Genomic DNA, 12,810 nt, shown 5'->3' on the forward strand with positions numbered 1-12,810 from the left:
AAGAAACAAGTCCATGTTGGAAAACCAACAGATTTAGCTGAACTGTGTCATGATCCGTGGTCCGGATCATGTTTTCTGTTTTCTGTTTGTTTTGGACTCCTTCAGTTCCTGTTTGTGCACCTCCTGAGTTTGTTACCATGGCTACTTATGATTTTCACCTGCCTCTGGTGTTCGGGACGCTCACCTGTTTTTAATCAGAGACATTATTTAAGCCTGCCTTTGCCGGTCAATCGTCCTGGCTTCTTTGTTTGCTTCACATTACTGTTACGAAAGTTTTTGCTTGCCTCCTAGCTCATGCTAAGTCTAGCTTCAAGTGCTATCCGCACCTTGTTCTGTCGGTTGTTTTCTGTTTTGCACCTCTTTGATTCTTGTTTCAAGATTAAATAATGTTCCTACCTGGGTTCGATTGAACCCTAGGGGTTCGGCGAGCCGGCCTCAGGGGTTCGGCGGAGCCTGCGCCGCGGAGGTCAAGACACACCCACTCATCGTGTAAATAAAAACTTCTCCCTATCGGCGTATTATGGATACCCCCAAACAATGTTACCTCTAATTTTCCATCTGATTTGCAGATGTGTAATTTGTTGTGAGTTCATGTGTTCGTTTTATTCTTTGAACAAGGGGATGTTCATGCACGGTTCATTTTGTGCACCAGTAAAAAAAACATAACTTTGTCTTGAATTTGAATTTTGTACTTATGTATTTTTTCACTAAAGGGTTCGGTGAATGCGCATATGAAATTGGTGGGGTTCTGTACATCTAATAAGGTTAAGAACCACTGCAGTAGACCCATAATAAATTCATAAAAGAACCAAACTTCATGAATGCTTTTTGTGACCACCAAGTATGTGCTCCAATAACTCTATCACAAAAAAATAACAGTTGCAGAAAGTATTGGAAACTCAAGACAGTCATGACATTATGTTCTTTACAAGTGTATGTAAACTTTTGATCGCAACTCCATCCATCCATTTTCTACCGCTTACATCATGTATATAAAACCTTAATGGAGGTGTTTGGAAGTGTTTTAGCTGCTCCCATAGGCTCCAATGTAAGCAAAATGTTGATCAAATGTATTTAATATTAAAAATGCCTTAAAAAATACAACCATCGTCATGTCTTTCATAATGACTGTGAACGAAAGGCAACATTTAAAAAAAAGCGCAGTTCCCCTTAAAAGTTACCGAAGTGTTTTATGGCTAAATAACCAGTGTTGCGAGTACTTATTTTTGTTGTAAGTAGTAACGTAATGTGTTGCTTATTTTTGTAAAGTAATTAATTAGCCATTAGTGTGTCAAAGCAGTTTTACTAAAAATGTTTCATTGTTAAATATTATAGCCTCACGCTTATGCGCGGGGATAGATGGAGCGTCTACTCGCTCACTGCGGTGAAAGCCACTGGCTGTTCAGTTTGAAACTGCTCTTGAGCCACCCAGCCGTTATACTACAAACCCCAAAACCAGTGAAATTGTCACGTTGTGTAAATTGTAAATAAAAACAGAATACAATGATTTGCAAATCCTTTTCAACCTATATTCAATTGAATAGACTGCAAAGACAAGATACTTAACGTTCGAACTGGAAAACTTTTTTTGCAAATATTAGCTCATTTGGAATTTGATGCTTGCAACATGTTTAAAAAAAGCTGGCACAAGTGGCAAAAAAGACTGAGAAAGTTAAGGAATGCTCATCAAACACTTATTTGGAACATCCCACAGGTGAACAGGCTAACTGGGAACAAGTGAGTGCCATGATTGGGTATAAAAACAGCTTCCATGAAATGTTCAGTCATTCACAAACAAGGATGGGGCGAGGGTCACCACTTTGTGAACAAATGCGTGAGCAAATTGTCGAACAGTTTAAGAACAATATTTCTCAACGAGCTATTGCAAGGAATTTAGGGATTTCACCATCTACGGTCTGTAATATCATCAAAAGGTTCAGAGAATGTGGAGAAATCACTGCACGTAAGCGATTATATTACGAACCGTCGAACCCTCAGGCGGTACTGCATGAAAAAGGGACATCAGTATGTAAAGGATATCACCACATGGGCAGTTGGTCGCTACATCTGTAAGTGCAAGTTAAAACTACTATGCAAAGCGAAAGCCATTTATCAACAACACCCAGAAACGCCGCCGGCTTCGCTGGGCCTGAGCTCATCTAAGATGGACTGAAGCAAAGTGAAAAAGTGGTCTGTGGTCTGACGAGTCCACATTTCAAATTGTTTTTGGAAACTGGACGTTGTGTTCTCCGGAACAAAGAGGAAAAGATCCATCTGGACTGTTATAGGCGTAAAGTTGAAAAGCCAGCATCTGTGATGGTATGGGGGTGTATTAGTGCCCAAGACATGGGTAACTTACACATCTGTGAAGGCGCCATTAATGCTGAAAGGTACATACAGGTTTTGGAGCAACATATGTTGCCATCCAAGCAACGTTATCATGGACGCCCCTGCTTATTTCAGCAAGACAATACCAAGCCACGTGTTACAACAGCATGGCTTCATAGTAAAAGAGTGCATGTACTAGACTGGCCTGCCTTTAGTCCAGACCTGTCTCCCATTGAAAATGTGTGGCGCATTATGAAGCCCAAAATACCACAACGGAGACCCCCGGACTGTTGAACAACTTAAGCTGTACATCAAGCAAGAATGGGAAATAATTCCACCTGAGAAGCTTAAAAAATGTGTCTCCTCAGTTCCCAAACGTTTACTGAGTGTTGTTAAAAGGAAAGGTCATGTAACACAGTGGTGAACATGCCCTTTCCCAACTACTTTGGCATGTGTTGCAGCCATGAAATTCTAAGTTAATTATTATTTGCAAAAATAAAATAAAGTTTATGAGTTTGAACATCAAATATCTTGTTTTTGTAGTGCATTCATTTGAATATGGGTTGAAAAGGATTTGCAAATCATTGTATTCTGTTTATATTTACATCTAACACAATTTCTCAACTCATATGGAAACGGGGTTTGTAAATTAGAGTGCATACTTGAACCAGACCCTACTGTACCTCCCAATATTATAAAGTTAATCCAGACGGTGATCCGGATCAGCCGCAAAATGTAATCACTTTGTTTCTGACATTTTCTAAAGTTTCATGACAATGTGCCCAAAACTTTTTAAGCTACTATAGCAGAATGAAAGGAAAAGGATTGAACACTCTTGTCAGTCATTCACACTTTGTCTCTGCGGGTGGAGGTGGCTATGTGTGTATACACACAGAAGCTCAGCCTTGTACTGTAAACGTAAGGTAATAGAAATTTTGTAGTTCAGGCCCAAAGTCTAATGAATTGTTCCTTTTCTCATTTTGGACATTTCTTGAAAGTTTCATAAAAATCTGCTTATAACCTTTGAGTTAAGTTGCTAAGTAACAGACAGGGTTTACAGCAAATCTGCACAAATGGAGGAAACAAGCTCAACAAAAAACTAATCATTGCTTATTCTTCAAATCTCTCTGGCCTAAGTCCCAAGTGAATGTGTAAGTAATAAATTGTTTCCATTTCGGTTATGTTGACAACCGCTTATGTCAACGTCAATCAGCCAATTCAGGGAGCGTCAACATTAACAGGTTCTACAGTATAGGTAATGAAAAAACAGCGATTATGCATGCTTTTGCGGTATTAGCATCAACATTTCACCGCTTCCTCCTTACATTAGGCCTTTTTGGTGTTTTGTCCGCCAGTGTTGCTGGGGTTTTTTTCCTTTTTTTTAGTAATTGTATTTTTAGACTGTGCCATTAAAATAATAACGAAAGTGCACACATCGGACAACTGTGTCCTAATTAAAGATAAATACATCATCATTCTGCAAACTATATCTGCCCTATGATTTACTGCTTTATCATTTCGAAATGGCTGGGGTGAAAACTAATCTCAAAACAACAAAGCGAGTGGAAGATCTTTACACAATGTTGCACCTTCAACTTGCAAGGCAGTTTGACTGACATGTTTATTTGTCATTTTTTTTGTGTGTATGCGTAGACATCTTGGGTGTCGCTGCGATCCGATTTCCCTGCCCTGAATGCAGCTCAGCTGAACCACCTGCTGAGTCTTTACATCCCGCCGTCTCCCACTTGGACGCCTTGTGTTCGGGACCAGGCAGACACACACAACACTGGTGAAAGTCAACCCCCGTATTCTTATATCTTGTTTTATCTTCTCTATAACGATGCCTCTTCTATTCTCAGATGACATCTTGCAGACTTTTGACACCCATCATCCTCTCATACTGCCAGACAGGGATTTCCAGTTCGTTTTGGGAAAGGCAGTGAGATATTCATCCCTGACTGAACAGCTGGACAAGCTCAAAGTGTCAATGTTCAACCTCTCTAATTTACAGTCCCATGGAGTCACTGCTACTGGCCAGCACAAGGTAACACATGTAATGACTGATGTTTAACCTTTCAAAGTCACTATCTCTATAATATACACTCTATATCTATCTAGCTATCTATGATTATATATATATATATATATATATATATGATTATATATATATATATATATATATATATATATATATATATATATATATATATATATATATATATATATATATATATATATATATATATATATATACATATATATTAGGGCTGTCAAACTAATAAAATATTTAATCGTAATTAATCACATTATGTTCATAGTTAACTCAAAATTAATCACAATTATCTCAGATAGAAATAATTTTTTATCATTAATAAGTGTACCCCAGACAGATCATTTTCAAATTTTAATCCCATGAACGGACAATTAATTTGCTTTGATAAAATGTGTTTTAAACATTATGCTTTTTTAAACAGTTCATCACAAAAAGGAAAAAAACACCATACAATGACAGTACTAAAAAAGACATGCCGTGTGTTGGTGCCTTGCCAAATTTTGTATTTTGCAGAAATACAGAATTTGTATCCCTGCTTTAGGAGCACATGCATTCAGAGGAAGAGTTACACCATGTTTAGATACCAGTTTAATAACATCAAATGTGAATTGGTATGCTGCAATGAGGTGGCGACTTGTCCAGGGTGTACCCCGCCTACCGCCCGAATGCAGCTGAGATAGGCTCCAGGGACCCCCCGCGACTCCGACAGGGACAAGCGGTAGAAAAGGTATGGATAGATGGTGAATTGGTATGCTCATGCTTTAATTGTCAAAGATGTTTGGCAATACCCATCCATTCATTTTCTACTGCTTGTCCCTTTTGGGGTCACGGGGGGCTGGAACCTATCCCAGCTGTAATCTGGAATATTTCTACCTGAATAAATGCTTGTGATATTCTGTACATTACATGTTGTACAAGTTAATGGTCTTCATATTGCTGCATGACAATGTTTTAACCTTCTCTAATAATTAATAAAAAAACATCTCTGACAAAGCATGATCGTAATGTAAGACATTTCTATTTTGTTAATGACATGGTTTGCCCTAAATTGCCAAAATACCTGTGGGGGTGTCGTTAGGGGCATGGTCAATATGACGTCGTTGCACGATGCACTATGTTGCATTTTATCCTTTAAAAAGGCAAAAAAAAATGTGAGTACACATTTAAAACAAATCTGTTATTATTATTATGTCTAGTATTAACATATATTTTTGTGCATGGAGGAAATACTTGTTGAAATTGTGCCCGGGTAAGCATAAAATTGGTAATAAAAGCTAAAAAAATGAGTGTCAGACTTCTTCTTGATGCTGCAATACATTATACTACAGTACTTGATTTTGTTAAGAAATCATATTTAGATAAGAACTGACAGCCTTTGCTCAATACTTTGTTGATGCTCCTTTGGCAGCAATTACAGTCTCAAGTCTTTTTGAATACGATGCCACAGGCTTGGCACACCTATCTTTGGGCAGTTTTGCCCATTCCTCTTTGCAGCACCCCTCAAGCTCCATCAGATTGGATGGGAAGCATTGGTTTTCATCCAGGATGTCTCCATACATTGCTGCATTCATCTTTCCATCTAAACATCAACTGAATGTCATGGAATAAATATGAAAACAAAAGTTATTAAAGGAATTTCAGAACCTTTAGCGTAAATCAGTCACCTATCATTTCAAACGGGTACATCTCCAGATAAAATGAAAATAGTAAAAGTTGTAACAATTTATAGGACAGAAGACAAACACACATTCATGAATTACAGAACTTAGTTCCACAATTTTCAAAAATAATTAAAACATTATTCAATAATAGATTGAAAAAAGTGTATAAAACAAAAGTGGATCACTCGCAGAAAACAAACACGGATGCAGAGCTAACGTTTCAACATCGATAATCAAAATAACAGCAGAGATCACCAATAAACAGTGTGCAGCTGCAATATTTATGGATCCAACAAATGCATTTGACATAATTATTCTTAATATCTTAATCAACAAATTAGAACAGTATGGAATCAGAGAGTTGGTCTTGAACTCTGTAAACTTAACCAACAGAAAGCAATAATTGTTCAATCTTTTTATAAACATTTGTAAAGTTACAAAGGACTTATAGTTAGTACTATTTGCAGACAACACGACAGCATTTTGTTTTGAGGAAAACACATAGAAGCTAATACAAATAAATAATGAACAAATTAAAGAAATGGTATAAAAACAGACTATCTTTGAATTGCAACAAAACTAAAATAATGCTATCAGGTAACAATAGGGAAAGTCATCAAATACAAAAAAGACAGAGTAAATAGTAGCTATAGTATATATATAGTAGATATACGAATAATAAAGTAAATCACGTTTTTGGGTGTAATAATAGATGATAAAATGAACTGGAAAGCTCATATAAATTATATGCAACATTAAGTGGCAAGAGATACTTCTGTAACGAATAAAGCAAAATATGTTCTAGACCAAAAGTCATTGCACATTCTTTACTGTTTGCTAGTGTTACCATTGTTTGAGTTATTGTGCAGAAATATGGGGAAACTACAAATGTGTGCTTCATTCACTAACTGTGTTACAAGAAAAAATAAATTAGAATAATACACAATATTGGATATAGAGAGCAAGCAATCCCTTTATTTATTCAATCTAAAATATTGATATTCAATGACTTGGTGCATTTGCAAACAGCTAAAATAATGCTCAGAGCGAACTATAACCTGATACCCAAGAATGTACAACAATTATTCTCAACAAAAGAGGAAAAGTATAACCTTAGAGAAAAAGTATCAATTTTACTATAACAATCTACAAGGTTAATACAGTTCGCTTCTCTTTCTTCCCCTCCATTTATCTGCTTTCTTTTGTATTTCAAGTTATCATAACATACAGTATATGTATTGTTGCATTTTAAACAATTGTATTGTTGATAATAGAGGTAATTATTGTTATTACTCATCAATAGTGCTATTTCTATTGGTATTTTAATTGCTCCATTTGTAGTGCAATAATGTTCATTGTCATTTCTGTGTTATTAATATTTATTTCACTAACTGCTTCTTTGCTATCACTTTTTGTATCGTATTTCTGATGTTGTTCTGTTGTTGTTGTTATTGTTGTTTGTTGTTGTCTCTCTGTCTTATTCCCCTCTTGTCCCCGCAATATCCCCCTTTTCTCTTCCTTTTTTTCTCTTTCTATCCTCTCCTGCTCCGGTCCGGCTGTGTCAAATAATAATATCAATCCGTTTAATAAAGTCAAATACAAATAAGGCAACCATAGAAGTATCCCACACTTCTCTTGTGTAAAATACATCTGTACTGAAAATATGGGCATCTACATCAACAATATGATTTACCTGAGTAGCTGGACAGGACAAAAAAAGGGAAAAATGTAACTTAAAACATTTGTATGAACGTACAACACTTCAAACCTTTTGTATATCAGTATGTGAAAGTAAATTATGGTATGGATTAAGCAAATATGTCAAACAATGTACTAATATGATCCACTTTAAGAAACTGTTAAAACAACGAGTGTTTACAAAATACAATGAAGAATTATAATAAACGTCTTGAACTTTATTGAAAATTAGATATTCATCTCATTATGTGAATCAAAACTAATTATATAACTGTTCATAAAGAGAACTGGTGTATTCCAAATTAATTTATATAAATTATTTACAAATTAAGAATAGGAAGTAAACAAATGTGTTAGTACTGCAACTGCTATGAGGTAGAAAATAGTTAGGATTAAATAAGCTTTGCTTCCTCCTACATTTCGGACATGTTAAAAAAATGTTTTTAAATATGTGATGTATCATATTAAAATTGTATAAATGTTCAAAAAGAACTTCAACAAAACCAACTAATTTTGATTAATCTCCCAGTTCCTTCTGCTAAAAACCACCCCCACAGCATGATGCTGCCACCACCATGCTTCACTGTAGGGATGGTATTGGATTGGTGATGAGCGGTGCCTGGTTTCCCCCAAACATGACGCCTGGCATTCACGCCAAAAAGTTCAATCTGTGTCTCATCAGACCAGATAATTTTGTTACTTAGGGTCTGAGAGTCTTTCGGTCTGGCCACTCTACCATACGGACCTGATTGGTGGATTGCTGCAGAGAAGGATTTCCTTCTGGAAGGTTGTCCTCTCTCCACAGAGGGATTCAGAGAAGGATTTCCTTCTGGAAGGTTGTCCTCTCTCCACAGAGGGATTCAGAGAAGGATTTCCTTCTGGAAGGTTGTCCTCTCTCCACAGAGGGATTCTGTAGCTCTGACAGAGTGACCATCGGGTTTTTGGTCACCTCCCTGACTAGACTAAGATGAATGCAGCAATGTACAGAGACATTCTGGATGAAAACCAACACTTCTCATCATATCTAATGGAGCTTTAGAGGTGCTGCAAAAAGGAATGGGCAAAACTGCCCAAAGAAAGGTGTGCCAAGCTTGTGGCATCATATTCAAAACAACTTGAGGCTCTAATTGCTACCAAAGGTGCATCAACAAAGTATTGAGCAAAGGCTGTGAATGTATTTTTTATTTTTTTCCATTTTTAATAAATTTGCAAAATTACAAGACCAGGTCATTACAGAACATTTTCACATTGTCAATATGGGGTATTGTGTTTAAAATTTGGGGACAAAAATGTACTTCTTCCATTCTGAAATAAGACTGTAACTTAAGACAGTGTGGAAAAAGTGAAGCACTGTGAATATTAGATGCATGATAACATTAATGTGCAGTAAATGAGTTTTCTCATTTCCTCACTGTAAATTATTTTATTTGTACCATAAATAAATATGAATGATGTCATCAGTGACGAGTCAACCTTAAAGATTCTGAAATCATGCAACCTCGAGTATGTGGCCTGTGGCTGGCCACCAGTCTAGGTTGCAGCAAAGTCTGCTGGGACAGGCTCCAGCATAACCATGATCCTAATGCAGATACGTATTATAGAAAATAGATGGATTGATGGTTTGGCACCAAAAACTAAACATTTTTCCAATGTCCCTAGTGGGGGACATGAGGAGTCATTACAATGCCTTAAAGGCGAACTGCAGTTATTTTTTTAATGTTGCTTATCATTCGCAATTTTACTTGATCAAACTAACATTCTAACACTACACACACTACAAAATGATACAAGTATGTACTCTGGTTTGTGCTGATATTGTATCATATTAAAGGGGAACTGGACTTTTTTTTAGAATTTTACCTATCGTTCACAATCATTATGAAAGTGTGACAACTGATGGATTGTTTTCCTGTATTCTAAATGTTAAATTAATGCAATCAGAAGTCTAGCCTACAATGGAGCCTATGGGAGCTGCTCTATTCTGCCTATAAAGCCCTTAAAAAAACATCCAAACACCTCCATTAAGGTTTTATATACATGAGGTAAGTATATATGTAATGTAGTAATGGGCACGATTGTACTAACATTTAATATTTACGTATTTTGATCATTTTAAGCATACGCGGCACATTAATTTCAAAAACGCATCACAACATACGCTTTTTTTTCTTCATCACTGATTATTACTCACTGTAGACTTCATGAGAGCCAACAAACATCACTTACTGTGCAATGTCTGCTGTCATTAGGATGCAGACTACTCGGCTATTCATATATTCCCATTTAGATGAAGAATGTCTCATAACCCTCACAAAGAAAAGGAGGAGGGGTGGCGCAGCCTTTTTTTCGTGTCCTCGCCAGTTCCAGGTCCTAAATTGGCTGTCAAAGTGTACCAACTTGTCGGATAACCCTTATTTTATTGATGCTTTTATTTTTATTTTATTTTTTCTGTATTGTGTAGTTATAATTATATGCTTTTACTTGTAAGTGTATTGAATTGTGGACCCCAGGAAGACTAGTGGGTTGTTGAGGCAACCAGCTAATGGGGATCCTTAATAAAAATAAAAATCAGACGTCTCATGTCCAGGTGAGGGGCATGATTTACCTAGAATAAAATTACAGGGACGCGAGGAAGCAGCAGACCACTCGATGATGTAAACATAAGGACACGCAAAAGTGATCACGGCGCCGCTATAAATAGTTTGTCTGCGTTAGCGTTTATAAAAACAATATCACTAATACTCGGTTAATATTGAACTCACGAAATATAAATGGAGTAGTGTTGGCGCTTTTTGAATGGTTATTTATTTATATTATGGGCGGAATAATGGAGCTCCCATTGGCTGCGCTGTAAGCAGACTTTTATTTATAAGTTAGAATGCATTAAAAAAAATCCATTCATTGATCTTGTCTTTCATAATGATTGTGAACGAAAGGCAAAATTTTAAAAAAAAGTACAGTTACCCTTAAATATCGGTATTGTATTGGAAGTTAAAAAGTTATATCGGGACACCCCCTACCTATAAATATTGTTTGATTTACAAAAACTTGTTCCTCTCATTTACACAGTAGAAAAGATAGCTACCCTGTAAAATACATATAATAAAACTTTTGTAGCATATTGTTTTTACTCAAGACGATCATATAATACAAAAAAACATTGTAACTTGTATTGTTCTGGATCTCGATGGGATATTTTACTGTGTATCTACAGGGTATCATTAGCCCCACGGAGACCAGAAACAAGCAAGAAAATATGGACATAACATCAGTCCAAACTATCCACCATTGCCCGTCCTCCTCTGTTTCACCGCCATCAACCTCTTCCTCCACCCAACATCTGGATGACCTCAGTGCCTGCGGTGCCCTCCTTTTGTCCAAGAAGCTTTGGGATTTGCAGACAAGAGAGGCGGACACCGCTGACAGGAGGAGGTCGGCACTGGACCCCTCGTGTCTCCTCACCCCACCCAACAGTCCCCTTATCATAGATCCTGTTCACTTTCCCAGAGAAGACACATTAATGAAGGTTGCAAGTGACACACATTCTTGTTTTACTGGTGCTGAGGGACACATCGAAGGTACTCTCGGACTTCAACATACTTTTTTAGTTTTTCCTCCAAGAAAATAACTTTCTATTACTCTCTCCTCAGATGGCTTAGTGTTTGAATGTCTGGCTGCACTGAAAGATGACAATTTGAATCCAGATTACACCTGCATGAAAAGGATCTTTGAACTCATAGAGGAAGAGGAGGAGGAGGCCGAAGATATGATCAACCATTTTGATGACAACAATGATGAGATCTTCAGTTTGGAGATAGAGCGGGACGAAAGCGGTCTGGGCCTCGCACTAGTTGACACACGGGTTGGTGCAAAAAAATCCTCTTTTTCTTATGTGACAACATGACAGGGGGGCAGGGGCGCCGCTAGGGATTTTGGGCCCCATTAAAAGAATCTTTACAGGGCCCCCTGTATTATAATTTCATCATCATTAGGGGCCTCTCTGGGCCCCCCTCCATCATGGGCCCCTAGAATCCGTCTCCTTTACCCCCCCTTTTCGGTGCCCCTGTGGGGGGGGTGATAAGCCAACAATGCCACCGATGCCATCAATTAGCCAGGTGATGCGGAGAAACACACCATGGCTTTAAAATTCCTACACAGGCTTGACACTACTGTGACGCTACAGTATATTCCGCTTTCTTGAGGTGGACAATAACATTGTTTTTGGAATGTGACACAATATTTATGGTGTACATTGCAAATGCCTGAACTTTGAAGTTAACTAGTATAACTATACCTATGTTATAATTAACAGTGGCCAAAAATATGAAATATACTTGTTAAAGGGGAACTGTACTTTTTTGTAATTTTTCCTATCGTTTACAATCATTATGAAAGACGAGATGACGGATGTATTTTAACTCTTATGTATTTTTAATTCTAACTCGTGAATAAACGTAAATAAAAGACCGCTTACAGCGGAGCCAATGGAAGGTCCTCTATTCCGCCCTTAAAATCCCCAAAAAACAAAAACAGCCCAAAATACTTTACATTTACATTTCGTGACTTGAATATTAACCAAGTATTAGTGATATTATTATTAGAAGCGCTAACGCACACAAGCTATTTAAAGCGATGACGTGAGCACGAGCTTGTGTGCCAATGTTGACATGATCGACTGATCAGCTGTTTCCTCGCTTCCTTGCTCACCAAACTTTATTGTAGTTCATAAATCATGCATCTCACCTGGATAGTAGAAGGACGAGCACGTATTCCGACAAGTTGGTACACTTTGACAGTCAATTTAGACCCGGAGATGTCAAGAACGACACAAAAAGACGTTTAGTTCCACCCCCTCATTTCTGTGAGGATTATGAGTCATTCTTCACCTAAATGTGAATATATGAATGTCCCAGTAGTCGACATCTTAATGACAGCAGACATTGTACAGTAAGTGATGTTTTATTATGTTTGTTGGCTTTTATGAAGTCTGCAGTGAGTAATCAGTGATGTAGTTGGAAAAAAAAGCAAACGTTGTGATGCGTTTTAGAAATGAATGCGCTGCGTATGCTT

The 12,810-nt window shown here is 37.2% G+C and overlaps 1 protein-coding gene across 2 annotated transcripts in view; it reads left to right on the forward strand.

Annotated features, from left to right (window-relative positions):
* The window catches only part of LOC133655805 (ras-associating and dilute domain-containing protein-like), an 88,180-nt gene that overhangs the window by 73,558 nt on the left and 1,812 nt on the right, over window positions 1–12,810 (forward strand). For both annotated transcript variants that reach the window (XM_062056323.1, XM_062056324.1), the window contains 4 exons: window positions 3,982–4,117; window positions 4,188–4,372; window positions 10,955–11,318; window positions 11,391–11,602. In XM_062056323.1, the coding sequence (XP_061912307.1) occupies window positions 3,982–4,117; window positions 4,188–4,372; window positions 10,955–11,318; window positions 11,391–11,602 (897 nt within the window). The remainder of the gene's footprint in view (window positions 1–3,981; window positions 4,118–4,187; window positions 4,373–10,954; window positions 11,319–11,390; window positions 11,603–12,810) is intronic.

The sequence above is a fragment of the Entelurus aequoreus genome, linkage group LG08 (assembly GCF_033978785.1).
Source record: "Entelurus aequoreus isolate RoL-2023_Sb linkage group LG08, RoL_Eaeq_v1.1, whole genome shotgun sequence".
Taxonomy (NCBI): Eukaryota; Metazoa; Chordata; class Actinopteri; order Syngnathiformes; family Syngnathidae; genus Entelurus; species Entelurus aequoreus.